Source organism: Aulonocara stuartgranti, assembly GCF_965226115.1.
Source record: "Aulonocara stuartgranti genome assembly, chromosome: 4".
Taxonomy (NCBI): domain Eukaryota; kingdom Metazoa; phylum Chordata; class Actinopteri; order Cichliformes; family Cichlidae; genus Aulonocara; species Aulonocara stuartgranti.
Genome location: NC_138942.1, coordinates 11,773,696 through 11,790,889, shown reverse-complemented (window position 1 = coordinate 11,790,889; position 17,194 = coordinate 11,773,696). Strand labels below are relative to the sequence as shown.

At 43.1% G+C, this 17,194-nt stretch overlaps 1 protein-coding gene and 1 pseudogene across 2 annotated transcripts in view; both read right to left on the bottom strand.

Moving 5' to 3' along the window:
* Positions 1 to 17,194, bottom strand: part of LOC309705716 (myosin heavy chain, fast skeletal muscle-like) — a 30,156-nt pseudogene that overhangs the window by 11,380 nt on the left and 1,582 nt on the right. The window contains exons 2-9 of the transcript XR_014280854.1: positions 9,791 to 10,013; positions 1,523 to 1,666; positions 1,281 to 1,437; positions 1,079 to 1,106; positions 888 to 999; positions 702 to 794; positions 551 to 614; positions 51 to 149 (exon numbers count right to left, since the gene is read on the bottom strand). The product of XR_014280854.1 is annotated as a myosin heavy chain, fast skeletal muscle-like (transcript). The remainder of the gene's footprint in view (positions 1 to 50; positions 150 to 550; positions 615 to 701; positions 795 to 887; positions 1,000 to 1,078; positions 1,107 to 1,280; positions 1,438 to 1,522; positions 1,667 to 9,790; positions 10,014 to 17,194) is intronic.
* LOC309705715 (uncharacterized protein) lies at positions 5,340 to 9,778 on the bottom strand. Its single transcript, XM_082531652.1, has 2 exons — positions 9,411 to 9,778; positions 5,340 to 9,095 (listed from the first exon to the last, which is right to left on the bottom strand). Exons 1-2 carry the CDS (start codon positions 9,490 to 9,492, stop codon positions 8,704 to 8,706), a joined length of 474 nt encoding a protein of 157 aa, XP_082387778.1. The 5' UTR covers positions 9,493 to 9,778; the 3' UTR covers positions 5,340 to 8,703.

Here is a 17,194-nt window from a genome sequence, read left to right as displayed (position 1 = left end):
TGTGATTTTAATGGTTTTAAAATTTAAATTTAGGTGTCCTGTCAGCATACCCAGAAGCTCAGGCTTGTGGCCTGTCATCAGCTGATAGAAGATATGGTAGCTCCTCTCAGCAGACAACTGGAAGGTGACACGGGACTTCTCCAGCAGATCTAAGGACAACAGATTAATTTTGACACTGTAGACATGAGACATCACAGTCAAAACTGCAAAATGGATCATACATGCATTTATTTCCTTGGCTGTCATTGGGCGTGTTTGAAACTTTTTTCAGTTCTGTTGCTTTACTTATAACGTGCTTCACAGTATACCTTATTATACTTTAAATGTTCCGTGAAGTTGCAATATGTTCCTACTTATACTTACACACGATAACTGCTGGGTTACAGTATATAACTTATATATATAGCGTAACCACACTGTTCATGCATCCGTGTGTTCCACCACAACAGACAATATTACTTCTTCTGAAATTAAGTGACTCATCTCTTTATGTGCTGTAAAATAATTTCTATCACAGATAATGGTAATTTACACTGTGGTTCAAACTTACATGTTTCAATATCAGCTGAGGCCAGCTTGCCAGATGTGCCAAAGTGAATCCTGATGAATTTACCCTACAGGGGTAGATCTTTATTAATATTGCCTTTCATGAGAGCAAGTAGTAAAAAGCTCATTTACATTAACTCATTTTAATCACTTACAAATCGAGAGGAGTTGGCATTCCTCACAGTCTTGGCATTACCGTAGGCCTCCAACAGAGGGTTGGCAGCAACAATCTGATCCTCAAGAGAGCCCTGCAAGAATATATTGTGTTTATGTGAGCTGATCTTCCAAAATTGATTTTCTTTTTCTGTCACAAAGACTTTGACGCAGAATAAAGAATCTACCTGTATTTTGCCAGCTGCTGGCTCAGCCTTCTTAGCTCCAAGAGCTGCAATTGTTGCAAAGTACTGGATGACACGTTTGGTGTTGACAGTCTTTCCCGCACCGGATTCTCCACTGGGGTTTAGGGGACACATTGTTAAAATGCCTTTATATCGTTTTTATATATTTTGCATACAGTTTTTATTATACTCACGTAATCAGGACAGACTGGTTCTCACGATCTAAAAGAAAAACATATAAGCATGTCTTGAATAATCTTAGTATTCATTTATTTCCTATCACTTATAAGTAGCTATGTGGTAAGAAGCAATTTTTTTCACGCAATGATTAATGGTCATCTCTTTAAGTAGAAGTCCTAAATGCATTTAAAGGCTTTAATAGGAAATTGAGCTTACCAGTGAGCATGGCCTGATAGGCATTGTCAGAGATGGAGAAGATGTGGGGTGGAGCCTCAATCCTCTTCTTTCCTCTGTATGCTGCTACACATGTAGCATCATATACAGGAAGCCACTTGTAGGGATTGACGACAACGCAGAACAACCCAGAGTAGGTCTGTATCATAGACAATAAATATCATTTAAACATTTACAGATCAGCATGATACTTTCCTCTCACACACAGCAATGTGAAAACTTACGTAGATCATCCATGATGCATAACGCTCTTTGAGGTTAAACAACACAGATGGGTCATTAAGGTGGGTCATCATGGCCATGTCCTCCATCTTATCAAACTTTGGAGGGTTTCTAGGGTGGATTTCATCCTCCTTTACAGTGACCGTCTGAATAGATCCGTCTGAATAGATTTTAATGATCCATCAGACAACTTCATCTTTCACAGTTCGGCATTATATATATATATATATATATATATATATATATATATATATATATTTTTTTTTTTTCTAAATCACATCAGAAACAGCAGTATGCGACATTACGTGATGGCAGAGCTTCAGTTCATCCTTTGTCATTTTTTTTTTTTTTTTTTTTTTTTTAATAAATAGGACAGGGGGAATGAATGAGAGAAAGAGGGGGAGAGAAAGAAAGAAAACCAAAGGGGAGAAGAGACGGTGAGAAGGGGGGGAAGAGAGAGAGAGAGAAAAAAAAAAAAAGAACTCCTGGGTCACCTGTATGGAGAAAAACAAACAAACAAACAAACAAAAACAAACAAACAGAGGAGACAGCAAACAACAAAGAGCAACATAATAATAGAGAAAACAAAGCACCATCACAATAAACTAGCTAGTCATAGATATCAATATTTACTAAATAATAAACGATATTGTGCAGCACGCAAGATAGACAGCGCACAGTGTGCTTTGAGGCAGCCGCCAAGAAAGCTTTAGTCCGCGTCTGTGAATACCCATGTGTGCATACCTGTGTGGATCAGCATGCTTGCATTCCAAAGGTTTCTCCATGTAATGATCTGCTAGGGAGTGTGGGGGGGCCACAGCCCCGTCCTCCAGGGTGTGAAGTGGGTATGGAGGAGATCAAAACTCCAGACATCCAGAGGCCCCCAGAACACAAGAGACCATGGAAGACCAACAGAGGGGCAGCCGCGCCACTGTTCCAGTAAGAGCTGAGGAGAGTCCCAGATGAGGGCTCGCCCAGCAGCCGCGGAGCAGAAGTCAGGGGGAGTTGCAGTGACGCGCCCGTGAGCTCCGCCGGCCCCCAGCTGTGCCTGAGTGACCGAGCCCCAGGCCGAGAGGCCGGGGGCACCCCACCTCCAAAGGGGCCCGAGCGAGCCCCAGGCCCCAGGCCCCGACAAGCGGCCGCCAAGGAGTGAGCCGGTGTGTACCCGGACGCCCACCCCCAGACACAAAGAACCACCAACACACCGACACCTGAGGGAGTCCGCCACCGGCAGGGGAAGTGGTGGTGGGTGGAGATAGGCCTCCAAACCTTGGAGGGCCTGAGGTGTCCCCAGAGAGGTGGCGTCTGATACCCAACCTGACATATAGACACAGACATACAGGCACACACAGACACAAACATCCATTCCCACCCTCATGCTCTCATATGCACTCACTCCACACTCAACCAACGTGGAGACAGACATAAAGAGACGCTGTACACACAATCACACTCCCCAAGCGTACTCTACAAACCGGGTCTAGGTACCCTTGCCCCTGGAGGGGGGAATTGCACCCAGACCCAGGTGGTGTTACCCTTTTCCCTGCGGTGGGGAGAGGCAGACCACCCCGACTCCGCAGCAGCAGGGAGGCCCCACACCCCAGACCGCAGTCGGACGGCCAACTCCTCCTACTAGCCCTCCCGCTCCAGCAGGCCGCAGAGAATGGGGGTGGGAGAAGACTCCAAACCTCCCTCCACCCGCTCATTGTAGTGTTGATGCATATGTGTTCTAAGGTGCAATTAAAACCCAGGAGGGCATGGAGCTACCTGCCAAGGAGCAGCAGGTAAGCGCATAGTCCCTCCTGCTAGCCCTCAATGACTAAGTGTATTTAAAATTGAGAGGTGGGCAACGACGTCAGGGGTGAGGTATACACCCTGATGGTGATTTGGACTCCGTGATTGTGCCCATCCCCAAGATCCTATATGTATGTGTAATGAGAGTGTGAATAATGTGAATGTCTAAGTTGTGGGATAAAATTGAGGCAGAGGCAGCCAGAAGGGGACGGGGGGGGGGGGGGGGGGGGGGGGGTAGCCTCCTCTGCACCCTGGTGACATACCCCCACTCCAAGGCCCTGCATGTGTGGGTGGTTGTGGAGGAGCGGGAAGAGGGAGGCAGCTGGAGATGGGGAGGGAAGGAAGGGAGGGGCAGGTAACCCCTCCCTGGGGCCAGCTCCCCCGCTGACCCCAGTAGGCACCCCCACCCTCCGCGACCCGCCAGGGAAGGGGGGCCCAGGCCCATCAGACCGGGGCCCAGTGCAGTAGCGCCCCCCGGCTCCACAGAGCCCTGGACAGTCCACCCAACCCCACCACAGAGAAAACTGCACCCACCCCACCATCCACACATCTTCCAGACTACATAAGACGGTAAACGCCCAGGCTGAGATCTTCCTCCACCTCTCCTGTATCTCCCCCTCCTGCAGAGAGTTCCTGAAGAGAAGAAAGCTCCTGCAAGATGTGACCATCCCCCCCACCAGTTGAAGAGCCCCCCAGGCGGCTCGACGCACCGGCGGCACCCTGCTCCAGGGCCGGGCCCCCATGCACCCACCCGCCCACAACCCCGGCAACACACCAACCAGGACCCAAGCCCCCGAGGCCCGGCCCGGGCCCCAGCCCAGAGACGGAGCGCCCCCAGAACCTCACGCCCATCCCGGACCCACCCAGGGGCAGCCAGGTTGCCAGGTCAGTAACCCACGTCCGTCAGCACAGACCCTCCCCTAGCCCCGCTGCACGCAGCCGCGAGGAAACAGTCACCTGAGAGCCAACAGAGCCCCCAACCGGACGTGACCGTTCCCCGGGTTGAGCCCCCCAAGGAAGATGCCTCCGGGGAACCCCCCGACGCCCTAAGCCTGTCCCTACCCCCTCACCAATCACAACAGTGAAGGCGGGACCAAACTATGACCCCCCACCCCCACTAGGTGATGGAGCTGATAAAAGGGGCCCAGAGCAATTGATCTAATGTGGTGGCAGAGGCTGTGTCAAGACTAATGTAATCTAATAGATAATTTCTATATTGGTTAGAATTAAGATTATTTTTATTTTTCCAGTTCATGAGGACTGTTTTCTTGGCTATGCATAGGGCAGTGAAGATCATATGGGCTATATTCTTTTCTGAAGTGACATTATCTAAGCTGCCCAGTAGACACACTAAGGGGGAAGTTGGAATGTTACATTTCAGACACTTTGATAAGTCTTCACATATCTCGCGCCAAAACTTTTGCACTGGTGGACAGAACCAAAGAGCGTGGATGTAATTGTCTGGTGTATTGCCTTGACAGTGTGAGCAGTTGTTGGAAGATGTAAAGCCCATCTTGAACATCCGATGACCTGTATAGTGCACTCTATGAAGTATTTTGTATTGTATTAATTGCAGACTGGGATTTTTAATTAATTTAAAAGTTTTTAAGCAAATCTGAGACCAGAAGTTTTGGTCTAGGTTGACTGATAAATCTGCTTCCCACTTTGCAGTAGGAAGGGATATTGATTCATCTAATTTAGAAAGTGTTCTGTATATTTTAGATAATAATTTGGGGGATTTAAGAGTAAGAAAATGTGCCGCACTTAGTGGTGTTTGTAATTCAACTTGACTGAGGTTAAATTTCTTTTTTACTATGGATTTAATTTGTTGATATTCTAAAAACCTTGTCTTGTTGATCCCATATTGTTCAACTAGTCTGTCAAATGGAATAAATTCTGTTCCCTCTAATATATGTTCTAAGTATTTAATTCCTTTACAACTCCATTCTGGGAAATTAATCATATTATTGTTTTGTAATATGTCAGGGTTATTCCAGATAGGTGTACGTTTGCATGGGATTAATGAAGACTCCGTTATTTTTAGAAACTCCCACCATGCTGTTAGAGAAAAGCTGATGTTGATACTTTTAAAGCATTCATGTCTTTTGATGTTTGAGCTAATAAATGGTAGGTCTGAAATCTCTAGATCCTTGCATAGTGCCTGTTCAACATCTAGCCAGGGCTCAACTAAGAAGGTATGTTTTAACCATTCTGAGATGAACTGAAGCCTGTTGGCTAAGAAGTATTGGTGAAAATTAGGCAGATCTAATCCTCCTCTATCCTTGGTTCTTTGTAGCGTTTTTAAGCTAATACGCGGGGGTTTATCTTTCCAAAGGAATTTGGAAATATATGAATCCAGAGATCTGAACCAATCTTGTGATGGTTTGTTAGGGATCATCAAAAATAAGTAATTTATTTTTGGCAAGATCATCATTTTTATAGTGGCGACCCTTCCCATGAGTGATATGGGTAAAGATTTCCATCTAGTCAGATCGCCTTCTACTTTCTTTAGAAGTGGGATGTGGTTTAGTTTAGTTAAGTCTGAAAGCTTAGGAGAGACATTAATACCTAAATATTTAATATTTCCGGATTGCAGTGGGGCAGAGGAAGAATTATGGAAGGAGCAGTTAATGGGGAGAACTGTAGATTTTGGCCAGTTAATTGAATAATCTGAAACTCTTGAAAACCAGTTTATTAGAGTAATTACCTCAGAGAGGTTGGTTTGTGTGTTTTGCAGAAAAAGCAACACATCATCCGCATAGAGACTGATTTTATGTTCTATGTTCTTACATTTTATGCCCTTAATTGTTGTAGCCTGTCTAAATGCTGCTGCTAGAGGTTCGATAAAAATTGCAAAAAGTGAAGGGGAGAGTGGGCATCCCTGTCTGGTGCCCCTCAGGAGACAGAAGCTGGAGGATGTCTGGTCATTTGTTCTGATACAAGCCGTTGGGGAATTGTATAATATTCTTATCCAGTTTATGAAAGAGTTTCCAAAACCAAATTTGTGTAAAGTTGCGAATAAAAATTTCCAATTAACTCTGTCAAATGCTTTTTCTGCATCTAGAGATAATATTATGGTTTCGATGTTTTTATCGTATGAGTAGTCTATTAAATTAAGTAATCTACGAGTGTTTGTTGAGGAGTGCCGACCTTTTATGAAACCAGTTTGGTCAGGATGAATTAAGAGGGGGGTCATTTTCTCTAATCTCTTTGAGAGAGCTTTGCAGATTATTTTAAGGTCTACATTTAAAAGAGAAATTGGACGATAGCTTGAGGGAAATAAAGGGTCTTTTCCTGGTTTTAGCAGGAGACTAATGTTGGCAGAATTCATATTTGGTGGTAGTCTGCCCTTTTCCTCGATTTCCTGCAACATGCTGTGGAATACTGGTGCCAAAATTGTCCAGAATTCTTTGTAGAATTCTGCAGGGAAGCCGTCTGGACCTGGAGCCTTATTATTGGGCATACTTATCAGGGCTTCCTGGAGTTCACTTGGCGTCAGTGGCGAATCCAGTTCCATTGCTTGACTGTCTAGTAATTTTGGAAGAGTTACGTTGTCAAGAAACAGATCAATTTCATTTTTAGATGGGTTTATTTGTGGTGAGTATAAAGTTTCATAGAAATCCCTAAAAATGTTGTTTATTCTTCCAGGATCATATATTGTGTTCCCCGATAAATCTTTAGCAGCACATATAGTTATTTTTTCTTTATTTATTTTTAGCTGGTTAGCTAGAAATCGACCTGATTTGTTACTGTGTTCAAAATTCTGCAAGCGAAGTCTTTGTATAAGGAATTGTGTTTTTTTATTAATAGTTTCATTTAATTCTAGTTTTGTTTTGCATATTTTGTTCAATGTTTCCTGATCTTGGTGGGACGCGTAGGCTTCTTCTAGTGATTTGATGTTTTTTTCTAATTCCTGAATATTTTTGTTTTCTTCTTTCTTTTTGTGTGATGAGAAAGAAATTATTTTACCTCTCATCACAGCTTTCCCTGCTTCCCATAGAACAGAAGCAGATATTCCGGGAGTGTCATTAAAGTCTAAATATGAAGTCCATTCCTTTTTAAAGTATTTAATAAAGTCTTCATCTTTAAGTAGTGATATATTAAATCTCCAGTTTTTACTTGGCGTAGTATTATTCTTGTGCATTAGTGTTAAAGATACAGGAGCATGATCGCTGACAGCTATAGGATGAATCTCAGTGTCTGAAATGTCACACAGCAGTGAGCTGCTGACCAAAAAATAATCCAGACGAGAGTAAGAGTGATGAACATGCGAGAAAAAAGTATATTCCTTACTGGTGGGGTGAAGAGAGCGCCATGCATCGCAAAGACCAAAGTCGTTCATATACTGTTTGATTATATTTGTGGACTGCCAATTACGCTGAGTTCCTGTTGTGTTGAGCCTATCCATTTCTTCATTTAGTCCAAGGTTGAGGTCACCGCCAAGAATGAGTGTGCAATCAAGGTGTTCAGAGAGTGCACTAAAAAAACCGTGGAAGAATGAGGGTTCATCAACATTTGGACCATATATACTAACAATACATAGTTTTTTGTTCAATATTGATAGTTTAATAATTAGAAATCTACCCTCTGGATCTATAACTGTATCGAGTACTGTAAAATTAACATTTTTATGTATTAAAATTGCTACTCCCCGTTGTCTAGAATTATAACCGGCTGCAAACACGTTAGGGAACTCAGGTGTTTTAAGTTCATTTAAACCTGTGACAGGTTTGTGAGTTTCTTGTAATAAAACAACATCTGCCTGTAGTTTTTTAAGCTGGTTAAATATTTTTAACCTCTTTCCTCTGGTGCCAGCTCCATTTACATTCCATGTGACAAACCTCAGCATGCCCTTAATTGTGCGTGTATGTCTAATGATGTATGCTGGGTGTTTCGTTTAGACAGGTGGAGAGAATATGGAAACATCCCTTGTTTGTAAATAGAAAGAGAAAAAGAAGTGTGGTGAGAGACTCCATAAGTCTGACTATGTGTGTGAATATTCACTAATATGAACAAGCGTGGCTTGCTTATGTGTCCTGCAAGTCTGTGCGTGCTGTGAGGCTGTTGTGAATGTGCTGCCGTTGAGCTGATGTGTTTGCGTGATCGTGTTGTGAAAATATGGAGAAATAGAGGGTGTTGTTTGTAGGTGAGTGGGGAAGTAGGTGACCACAGCAGTGAAAGACAAGAGAAAGAAAGAAACCACATGAACTGTGAGCGACAACAAAAAAAAAGAAACGAAACGGAAACATTCCAATTAAAGCAATGACGGAGGGTGACGGTGTTATATCTGCTATGACATCATATTGATATTACTAGCTTAAACTCATGTTAAAGGAGAGAGTGTGAATGAATAAGAAAAGAGTGTAGCGGGTTCTTATCTGGAGTGCAGTTAATATAACCACGGTGTGGTGCCGAGGTCGCGGTAAAGCTGTCCGTCCACGTAGAGCCGGTCCACGGCGATGACAGCACGGGAGCCTTTCTGGATAAAGCTACGTCGAACTGGGAACAGGACCTTGCGTCGTTCCAGGATCTCTATGGGGAACTGGTCGTTCACGCTGAAGTCCGTTCCTTTCAGCTCTCTGCCGCGACTCTTCACCTGTTCCTTCTGTTTGAATTGACTGAATTTGGCCACAATAGGCCGTGGTCTCCCGGTCCGCGACCGCGCGCCCCCCAAGCGATGTACTCTATCGAAGTCGATGTTCTTTACGGTGTCCTCCGGCAGCTTCAGGTGGATTTTAATGAAGTTTTTCACCGTTGCCTCTGCGTCCTCTCCGGCAGTTTCTGGAATACCAGAAAACACAAGATTATCTCTCATGCTACGGGCTTGTAGATCGATAACGGACTCTTTTATTTTTTTATTTTCAATGTTTAGCTGGGTCACGTTATCGGTGAGAGATTTAACCGACTCCCGTAGCGTGGCATTTTCAGCGGCAAGCGTTTCCACCTGCTGCTGGCTGAATTCCAGGGATTCTCTCAGAGATTTAAATTCCCGGTGTAAAATCTCCACCAGGGACAGCCTCGCATCGAAACTGGACAATCGCTTGTCGATTGACTCCAGGATTTCTGCGATGTCTTTGCCGGCAGGCGATGTTGTACCGGGGGAGTCTGCCTGGCGACTTCTCTTCGATGACGGCGTCTCGATTTTGGCCGGGGAAGATGCACTCTGGGCCTTATGCATTACTAAATCTTGAAAACAGCGGTCGATGTAATCTTGGAGAGCGTCTAAACTCTCCCCGTTGTCCTCCAGGGTGTTAGAGATGATAAAACAGATGTTGTTAGTTATATGACAATTGATTAGTATATTTGGTAATACTGAAGCTTGGAAAACCTTTGTTAAACTCTATGCTACCATTTGCTTTTTCTCCGCCAAAATCTCCGGCGTCTGACGTCACCTACAACATCACTTCTGTCACTTACCTCTCACTTCGGCATTATATATTTAACAAACAGATAAAGTACATAGATTATTCATCTACCTTTCCTGCGTCTGTCTCAACAGTGGCTTTACCACCCTCCTTCTTGACGAGTTTGCCCTTGACATACATCTCACCAGGATCAGTTACAAAGAAGGCCGTCTTGGCATCAAATGGAGCAGTCTGGGCCTCAATCCTCTCCTTTTCTGGCTTGCGGAGGTAAATGGCCGCTGGGCCATACTGCTCCATCTCCGCGTCTGTGCTCATGGTGGCACTTTACTAGAGACTGAAAATATGACCAAGTGAAACATAAATCATATGCTTAGTGCACAACCCATAATTAATTTCCATTGTTTTAGATTTATGGAATTTACCACAGGTGATGCAAATAGAAACTCCTTAATACCCTGTGTACGTCAAGGTGCTATTTTATTGCAATGCTTTATGAAAAGGACACACAGGCAAGCACACACATATATATAGTTTACAGACATACAAATATGTATGTTTACATAAATTAAATAAATAATACATTATACATATCTATCTATCTATCTATCTATCTATCTATCTATCTATCTATCTAGAAGGGACAGTTTATGGCTGTATATTACAATATACACTTAAGTAAAGTATAATGTCACATATTTGTTACATTAAACTTAAATTGCTGCATTTATGTCTTTTTGAGTAACTCCAATCCTTCTTTTGAAGTGCAACAGGAACACATCAAAAGCATTTTCACAATCAGTTTAGCTGCATTTCTTGTTGAAATAAATTATTTTAAGGTGATTGTGCTTATAAATATTTAGCACACCACTAGTGGTAAATTATAACAGTGCACTGCATGGTTTGTGAATTATTTATTACAATCAATCTTGAAGGTAAACTGATATTAAATTGAGTTTATACTAAGCTTATACTTGTGCAAGTAATTTTGATGTCATAGCCAGTAATGAGTTTTATATGTGGAGGAGTTTTGAAATGCCACTGGTGTATAGTTACAGGACATAAAAATCTCACACATCGGATATAAAATTCAGGGCAAGACTTTGTGTTAATGCCAGACCGGTGTTATATATCTCTACTAGGGACATAATGCAACAATGATAATTTAATACCAGAAAATTGTTTGTTATAAATACTGTTAATGTGTATCTCTAATGAAAAAAGGAACATACAACTGTTAAATTTTTATTTTTGATTTATGAATAAGTGATAAATGATTAATGGAATGGAAAGGGTCATAACCGGATTATCTTTCATTTCCAAGTTTTGCACAGACGTGGGTTAATATTTGCCATCTTACCAGAAGGTCATGAGGTACCATGGTCAAAAATAAATCCAGCAAAGCCAAGGAGCAGGGATTCGTGTTTGGCATAAGAGAAGGATATATTTATAGGACACATTTAGATATGTTGTTAACAACAAATCCCAGCCTGAAGGACATTTATCATCTCAACTTGTCTATTTAACTTTCAAATGTATTTTCTTAAAAAAAAGCACGTGTATGTCTGTAAGGTAAGTTTATTGTAGAAAACAATACAAAGTAAACAATAAAACAAAACCAAAAAACCTGAAAAACTTAAAATATGCTGTGTTTATTCATCGTAATTCCAAGAGTCAGGTAAAAAATGCATGAAAAAAGAGTCGATAAGGAGGGTTACAACCAAAACAGCCAAAAATGATCTATTTCCTCTTTTTAGCCATGGTAGTGCCTAAGAACACATTATATATAGTGTTACAGACTATAATGTGTTATAATGCAGTGAAGTGTTGTAATGTTTTGTAAATGTACAGTGTGTTTAATCTCAAAATATATTTGTAAAATACTACCACAGTTCCACTGTACCTCTGGTTTTATGAGCACAGATAAGTCACTATGGCTTTTGCTTCTATCAGGAGCAAGCACACTGACATTTCTTGAGGACAATAGAGCTAGAAAATGAACTTGGTTAGAATAGAATAGAATTCAACTTTATTGTCATTGCACATGCACAGGTACAGGGCAACGAAATGCAGTTTGCATCCATCCAGAAGTGCTTTAGTGATATAGATATATTACAATATATATTAGCAATAGTATAGATATGTAAGTATATTACAGAAATGGGTCTATTATGGTATGTTATAATGTACACGGTATGAAGTATGTTGTGAATATTCTATAACTAAGTATGTACAGGCTGTAGTGAGTACAAGCTATGTACAGGCTATGAACAGGATATAAATATGAAAAACTATACAGAATATGAAATAAATAACTTTACAGAAATCTGAGATATACAGCTATACAGAAATGGGAACTATGCAAGTTGTAAACAGTTGTAGGATTAAAGATTATCGAATGTACAGAATGATTATTTACACAGAGCTATACAGTAGTGCAGTTAAGATAAGTGAGGGTGTAGATAGTTTCTACAGAGGCTATATAAAGTGCTAGTGGTTTTGAGTGGTGGTTCAGTCCATGTTATTATTGTGTGTTCGAGGGTACAGTTGTCCATTGTGGGTGTGTGTATGTTCAGTCCATGAGTTTAACGTGGGTCAGATGTCAGGAGGCAGAGTTCAGGAGTCTGACAGCTGTGGGGAAGAAGCTGTTCCAGTACCTGGTGGTCTTAGTCTTAGTTAACAAGTAAGGCAAAAGTCTTTGCTTTGGTGATATGCTGGGAGCAGGGGTGTTATCAGTTTCCCGAAGTACACAGAGAGAGAAAGAACCATCCAGGAAGTGTGATTTTATAATGGCGGAAGCAAAACAGCAAAAGTACAGGGAATTCATGATGATGTTTTTCAAATGTGAAGCTATAACAGATGGGACTTAAACTCAAAAATTCAACTTGATTTGCTGAAAGGGAAATAATACAAAACTATACTGAGAAATGGTCACATGTCTTCTTGTTAAAACGCTAATATTCCTAACTGAAGGAATATTTTTTATAACTGTAACTAGACTGAAAGTAAGAAGTCACAATCAGGCACCTTCAGACGTTTTTGTGAAGTATGTTTTATTGTATGTATGTGCTCATTTTTACCCTACAGGAACATTTTTAACTACGTAATTAAAGACTTTAAATGGTGCAGTGTTATACAGTCACCTTTTTAACGTAACACATGTGATATGATTTTTTACATTACTGGAAATAACTTCATGAAAAAATGTATAATAGTATCACTAATATACAGGGAGTGCAGAATTATCAGGCAAATGAGTATTTTGTCCACATCATCCTCTTCATGCATGTTGTCTTACTCCAAGCTGTATAGGCTCGAAAGCCTACTACCAATTAAGCATATTAGGTGATGTGCATCTCTGTAATGAGAAGGGGTGTGGTCTAATGACATCAACACCCTATATCAGGTGTGCATAATTATTAGGCAACGTCCTTTCCTTTGGCAAAATGGGTCAAAAGAAGGAATTGACAGGCTCAGAAAAGTCAAAAATAGTGAGATATCTTGCAGAGGGATGCAGCAGTCTCAAAATTGCAAAGCTTCTGAAGCGTGATCATCGAACAATCAAGCGTTTCATTCAAAATAGTCAACAGGGTTGCAAGAAGCGTGTGGAAAAACCAAGGCGCAAAATAACTGCCCATGAACTGAGAAAAGTCAAGCGTGCAGCTGCCAAGATGCCACTTGCCACCAGTTTGGCCATATTTCAGAGCTGCAACATCACTGGAGTGCCCAAAAGCACAAGGTGTGCAATACTCAGAGACATGGCCAAGGTAAGAAAGGCTGAAAGACGACCACCACTGAACAAGACACACAAGCTGAAACGTCAAGACTGGGCCAAGAAATATCTCAAGACTGGTTTTTCTAAAGTTTTATGGACTGATGAAATGAGAGTGAGCCAGATGGATGGGCCCGTGGCTGGATTGGTAAAGGGCAGAGAGCTCCAGTCCGACTCAGACGCCAGCAAGGTGGAGGTGGAGTACTGGTTTGGGCTGGTATCATCAAAGATGAGCTTGTGGGGCCTTTTCGGGTTGAGGATGGAGTCAAGCTCAACTCCCAGTCCTACTGCCAGTTTCTGGAAGACACCTTCTTCAAGCAGTGGTACAGGAAGAACTCTGCATCCTTCAAGAAAAACATGATTTTCATGCAGGACAATGCTCCATCACACGTGTTCAAGTACTCCACAGCGTGGCTGGCAAGAAAGGGTATAAAAGAAGAAAAACTAATGACATGGCTACCTTGTTCACCTGATCTGAACCCCATTGAGAACCTGTGGTCCATCATCAAATGTGAGATTTACAAGGAGGGAAAACAGTACACCTCTCTGAACAGTGTCTGGGAGGCTGTGGTTGCTGCTGCACGCAATGTTGATGGTGAACAGATCAAAATACTGACAGAATCCATGGATGGCAGGCTTTTGAGTGTCCTTGCAAAGAAAGGTGGCTATATTGGTCACTAATTTGTTTTTGTTTTGTTTTTGAATGTCAGAAATGTATATTTGTGAATGTGGAGATGTTATATTGGTTTCGCTGGTAAAAATAAATAATTGAAATGGGTATATATTTGTTTTTTGTTAAGTTGCCTAATAATTATGCACAGTAATAGTCACCTGCACACACAGATATCCCCCTAAAATAGCTAAAACTAAAAACTACTTCCAAAAACATTCAGTTTTGATATTAATGAGTTTTTTGGGTTCATTGAGAACATGGTTGTTGTTCAATAATAAAATTATTCCTCAAAAATACAACTTGCCTAATAACCCTGCACTCCCTGTATGTATGTATATATATATATATATATATATATATATATATATATATACATGTATATATATATATATATATATATATATATATATATATATATATATATATATATATATATATATATATATGTATATATATAAAAAACACCCAGCACGCCCCTGCGGGCGGTTTATCCTTCAAGCTCGGGTCCTCTACCAGAGGCCTGGGAGCTTGAGGGTCCTGCGCAGTATCTTAGCTGTTCCCAGGACTGCGCTCTTCTGGACAGAGATCTCCGATGTTATTCCCGGGATCTGCTGGAGCCACTCACCTAGCTTGGGAGTCACCGCACCTAGTGCTCCGATTACCACGGGGACCACCGTTACCTTCACCCTCCACATCCTCTCGAGCTCTTCTCTGAGCCCTTGGTATTTCTCCAGCTTCTCGTGTTCCTTCTTCCTGATATTGCTGTCATTCGGAACCGCTACATCGATCACTACGGCCGTCTTCTTCTGTTTGTCTACCACCACTATGTCCGGTTGGTTAGCCACCACCATTTTGTCCGTCTGTATCTGGAAGTCCCACAGGATCTTAGCTCGGTCATTCTCCACCACCCTTGGGGGCATCTCCCACTTTGACCTCGGGACTTCCAGGTTATACTCGGCACAGATGTTCCTGTACACTATGCCGGCCACTTGGTTATGGCGTTCCATGTATGCCTTGCCTGCTAGCATCTTGCACCCTGCTGTTATGTGCTGGATTGTCTCTGGGGCATCTTTACACAGCCTGCACCTGGGGTCTTGCCTGGTGTGATAGACCCCAGCCTCTATGGATCTTGTACTCAGAGCTTGTTCTTGTGCTGCCATGATTAGTGCCTCTGTGCTGTCTTTCAGTCCAGCTTTGTCCAGCCACTGGTAGGATTTCTGGATATCAGCCACCTCCTCTATCTGCCGGTGGTACATACCGTGCAGGGGCCTGTCCTTCCATGATGGTTCCTCGTCTTCCTCCTCTTTCTTGGGTTTCTGCTGCCTGAGGTATTCACTGAGCACTCGGTCAGTTGGGGCCATCTTCCCAATGTATTCTTGGATGTTCGTTGTCTCATCCTGGACTGTGGTGCTGACACTCACCAGTCCCCGGCCCCCTTCCTTCCGCTTAGCGTACAGCCTCAGGGTGCTGGACTTGGGGTGAAACCCTCCATGCATGGTAAGGAGCTTTCTTGTCTTTATGTCAGTGGCTTCTATCTCCTCCTTTGGCCAGCCTATTACCCCAGCAGGGTACCTGATCACGGGCAGGGCGTACGTGTTGATGGCCCGGATCTTGTTCTTACCATTCAGCTGACTCCTCAGGACTTGCCTGACCCTCTGCAGGTACTTGGTGGTTGCAGCCTTTCTAGTGGCCTCTTCATGGTTCCCATGGTTCCGTAGTCGGTATCCGTAGCCAGTCTTCTAATGATCTCACTGAGGGGGTTCAGGCCTATGCAGAACAGCAGTGGGGACAGAGCATCTCCTTGGTAGATCCCGCACTTGATGGTGACTTGTGTTATGGGCTTGGAGTTGGCCTCTAGTGTTGTACGCCACATCCCCATTGAGTTCCTGATGAAGGCTCTTAGGGTCCCATTGATCTTGTACAATTCTAGGCATTCCAGTATCCAGCTGTGGGGCATTGAGTCATAGGCCTTCTTGTAATCAATCCAGGCAGTGCACAGGTTGGTCAGTCTGGTCTTGCAGTCTCGGCTGACTGTTCTGTCTACCAGTAGCTGGTGTTTTGCACCTCTGGTATTCTTGCCAATTCCTTTCTGTGTCCCACTCATGTATTGACCCATGTGCCTGTTCATCTTAGCCGATATGATGCCTGACAGGAGCTTCCATGTAGTACTGAGGCAGGTTATTGGTCGGTAGTTGGAGGGGACCAGTCCCTTCTTGGGGTCCTTGGGGATCAGGACCGTCCGACCTTCGGTTAGCCATTCCGGGTGTCTCTCGTTAACTAGCAGCTGGTTCATTTGTGCTGCCAGACGCTCGTGGAGTGCAGTCAGCTTCTTTAGCCAGTAGGCATGAACCATGTCGGGCCCTGGTGCTGTCCAACTCTTCATACTGGAGACCCTTTCTTGGATATCTGCCACTGTGATGGTTACTGGACCCTGTTCAGGGAGGTCGCTGTGGTCTGCCCTCAGATCCACTAGCCCCTGAGCATTGCCGTTATGGGTTGCGTCCTTCTCCCATATGCTCTTCCAGTATTGCTCCGTCTCCAGCCTTGGTGGTGCTGTTCTCTTATTGTTCCCTTGCCACTGAGAGTACACCTTTGCTGGTTCTGTGGAGAACAGCTGGTTTATTCTCCTGCCTTCTATCTCTCTGGTGTACCTCCTCAACCGGGTGGCCAAGGCTGTGAGTCTTTGCTTGGCAGTTTCCAAGGCCTCAGGTATGGACAGCTTGCTGTATTTCTGCAACTCCGTTAGTTGGCTAACCTCCCTCCGTGCTACTTTGATCTTGCCCTCTAGCCTCCTCCTCCATGGAGGGTACTGCCCCTTGTGGCTGTTCAACTTGTAGCCAAGCATCTCACTGATCACTGCTGCCGTATTGTAGATCAGCTTGTTAGTGTCGGTAATCGTGGTTGTAGGTATTGTCCGTAGCGCTGCATTAACATCATCTAGCAGACCTTCTGAGGGTACTTCACGTAATCTTGGTAACCGGCTACGGGGGATCCAGGTTTCAAGCTTGGCCATTATCCTATTTTTCAGGTCAGTTCCTCTCGCACTCAATGATCCTTCTCCTATCGCACTTGG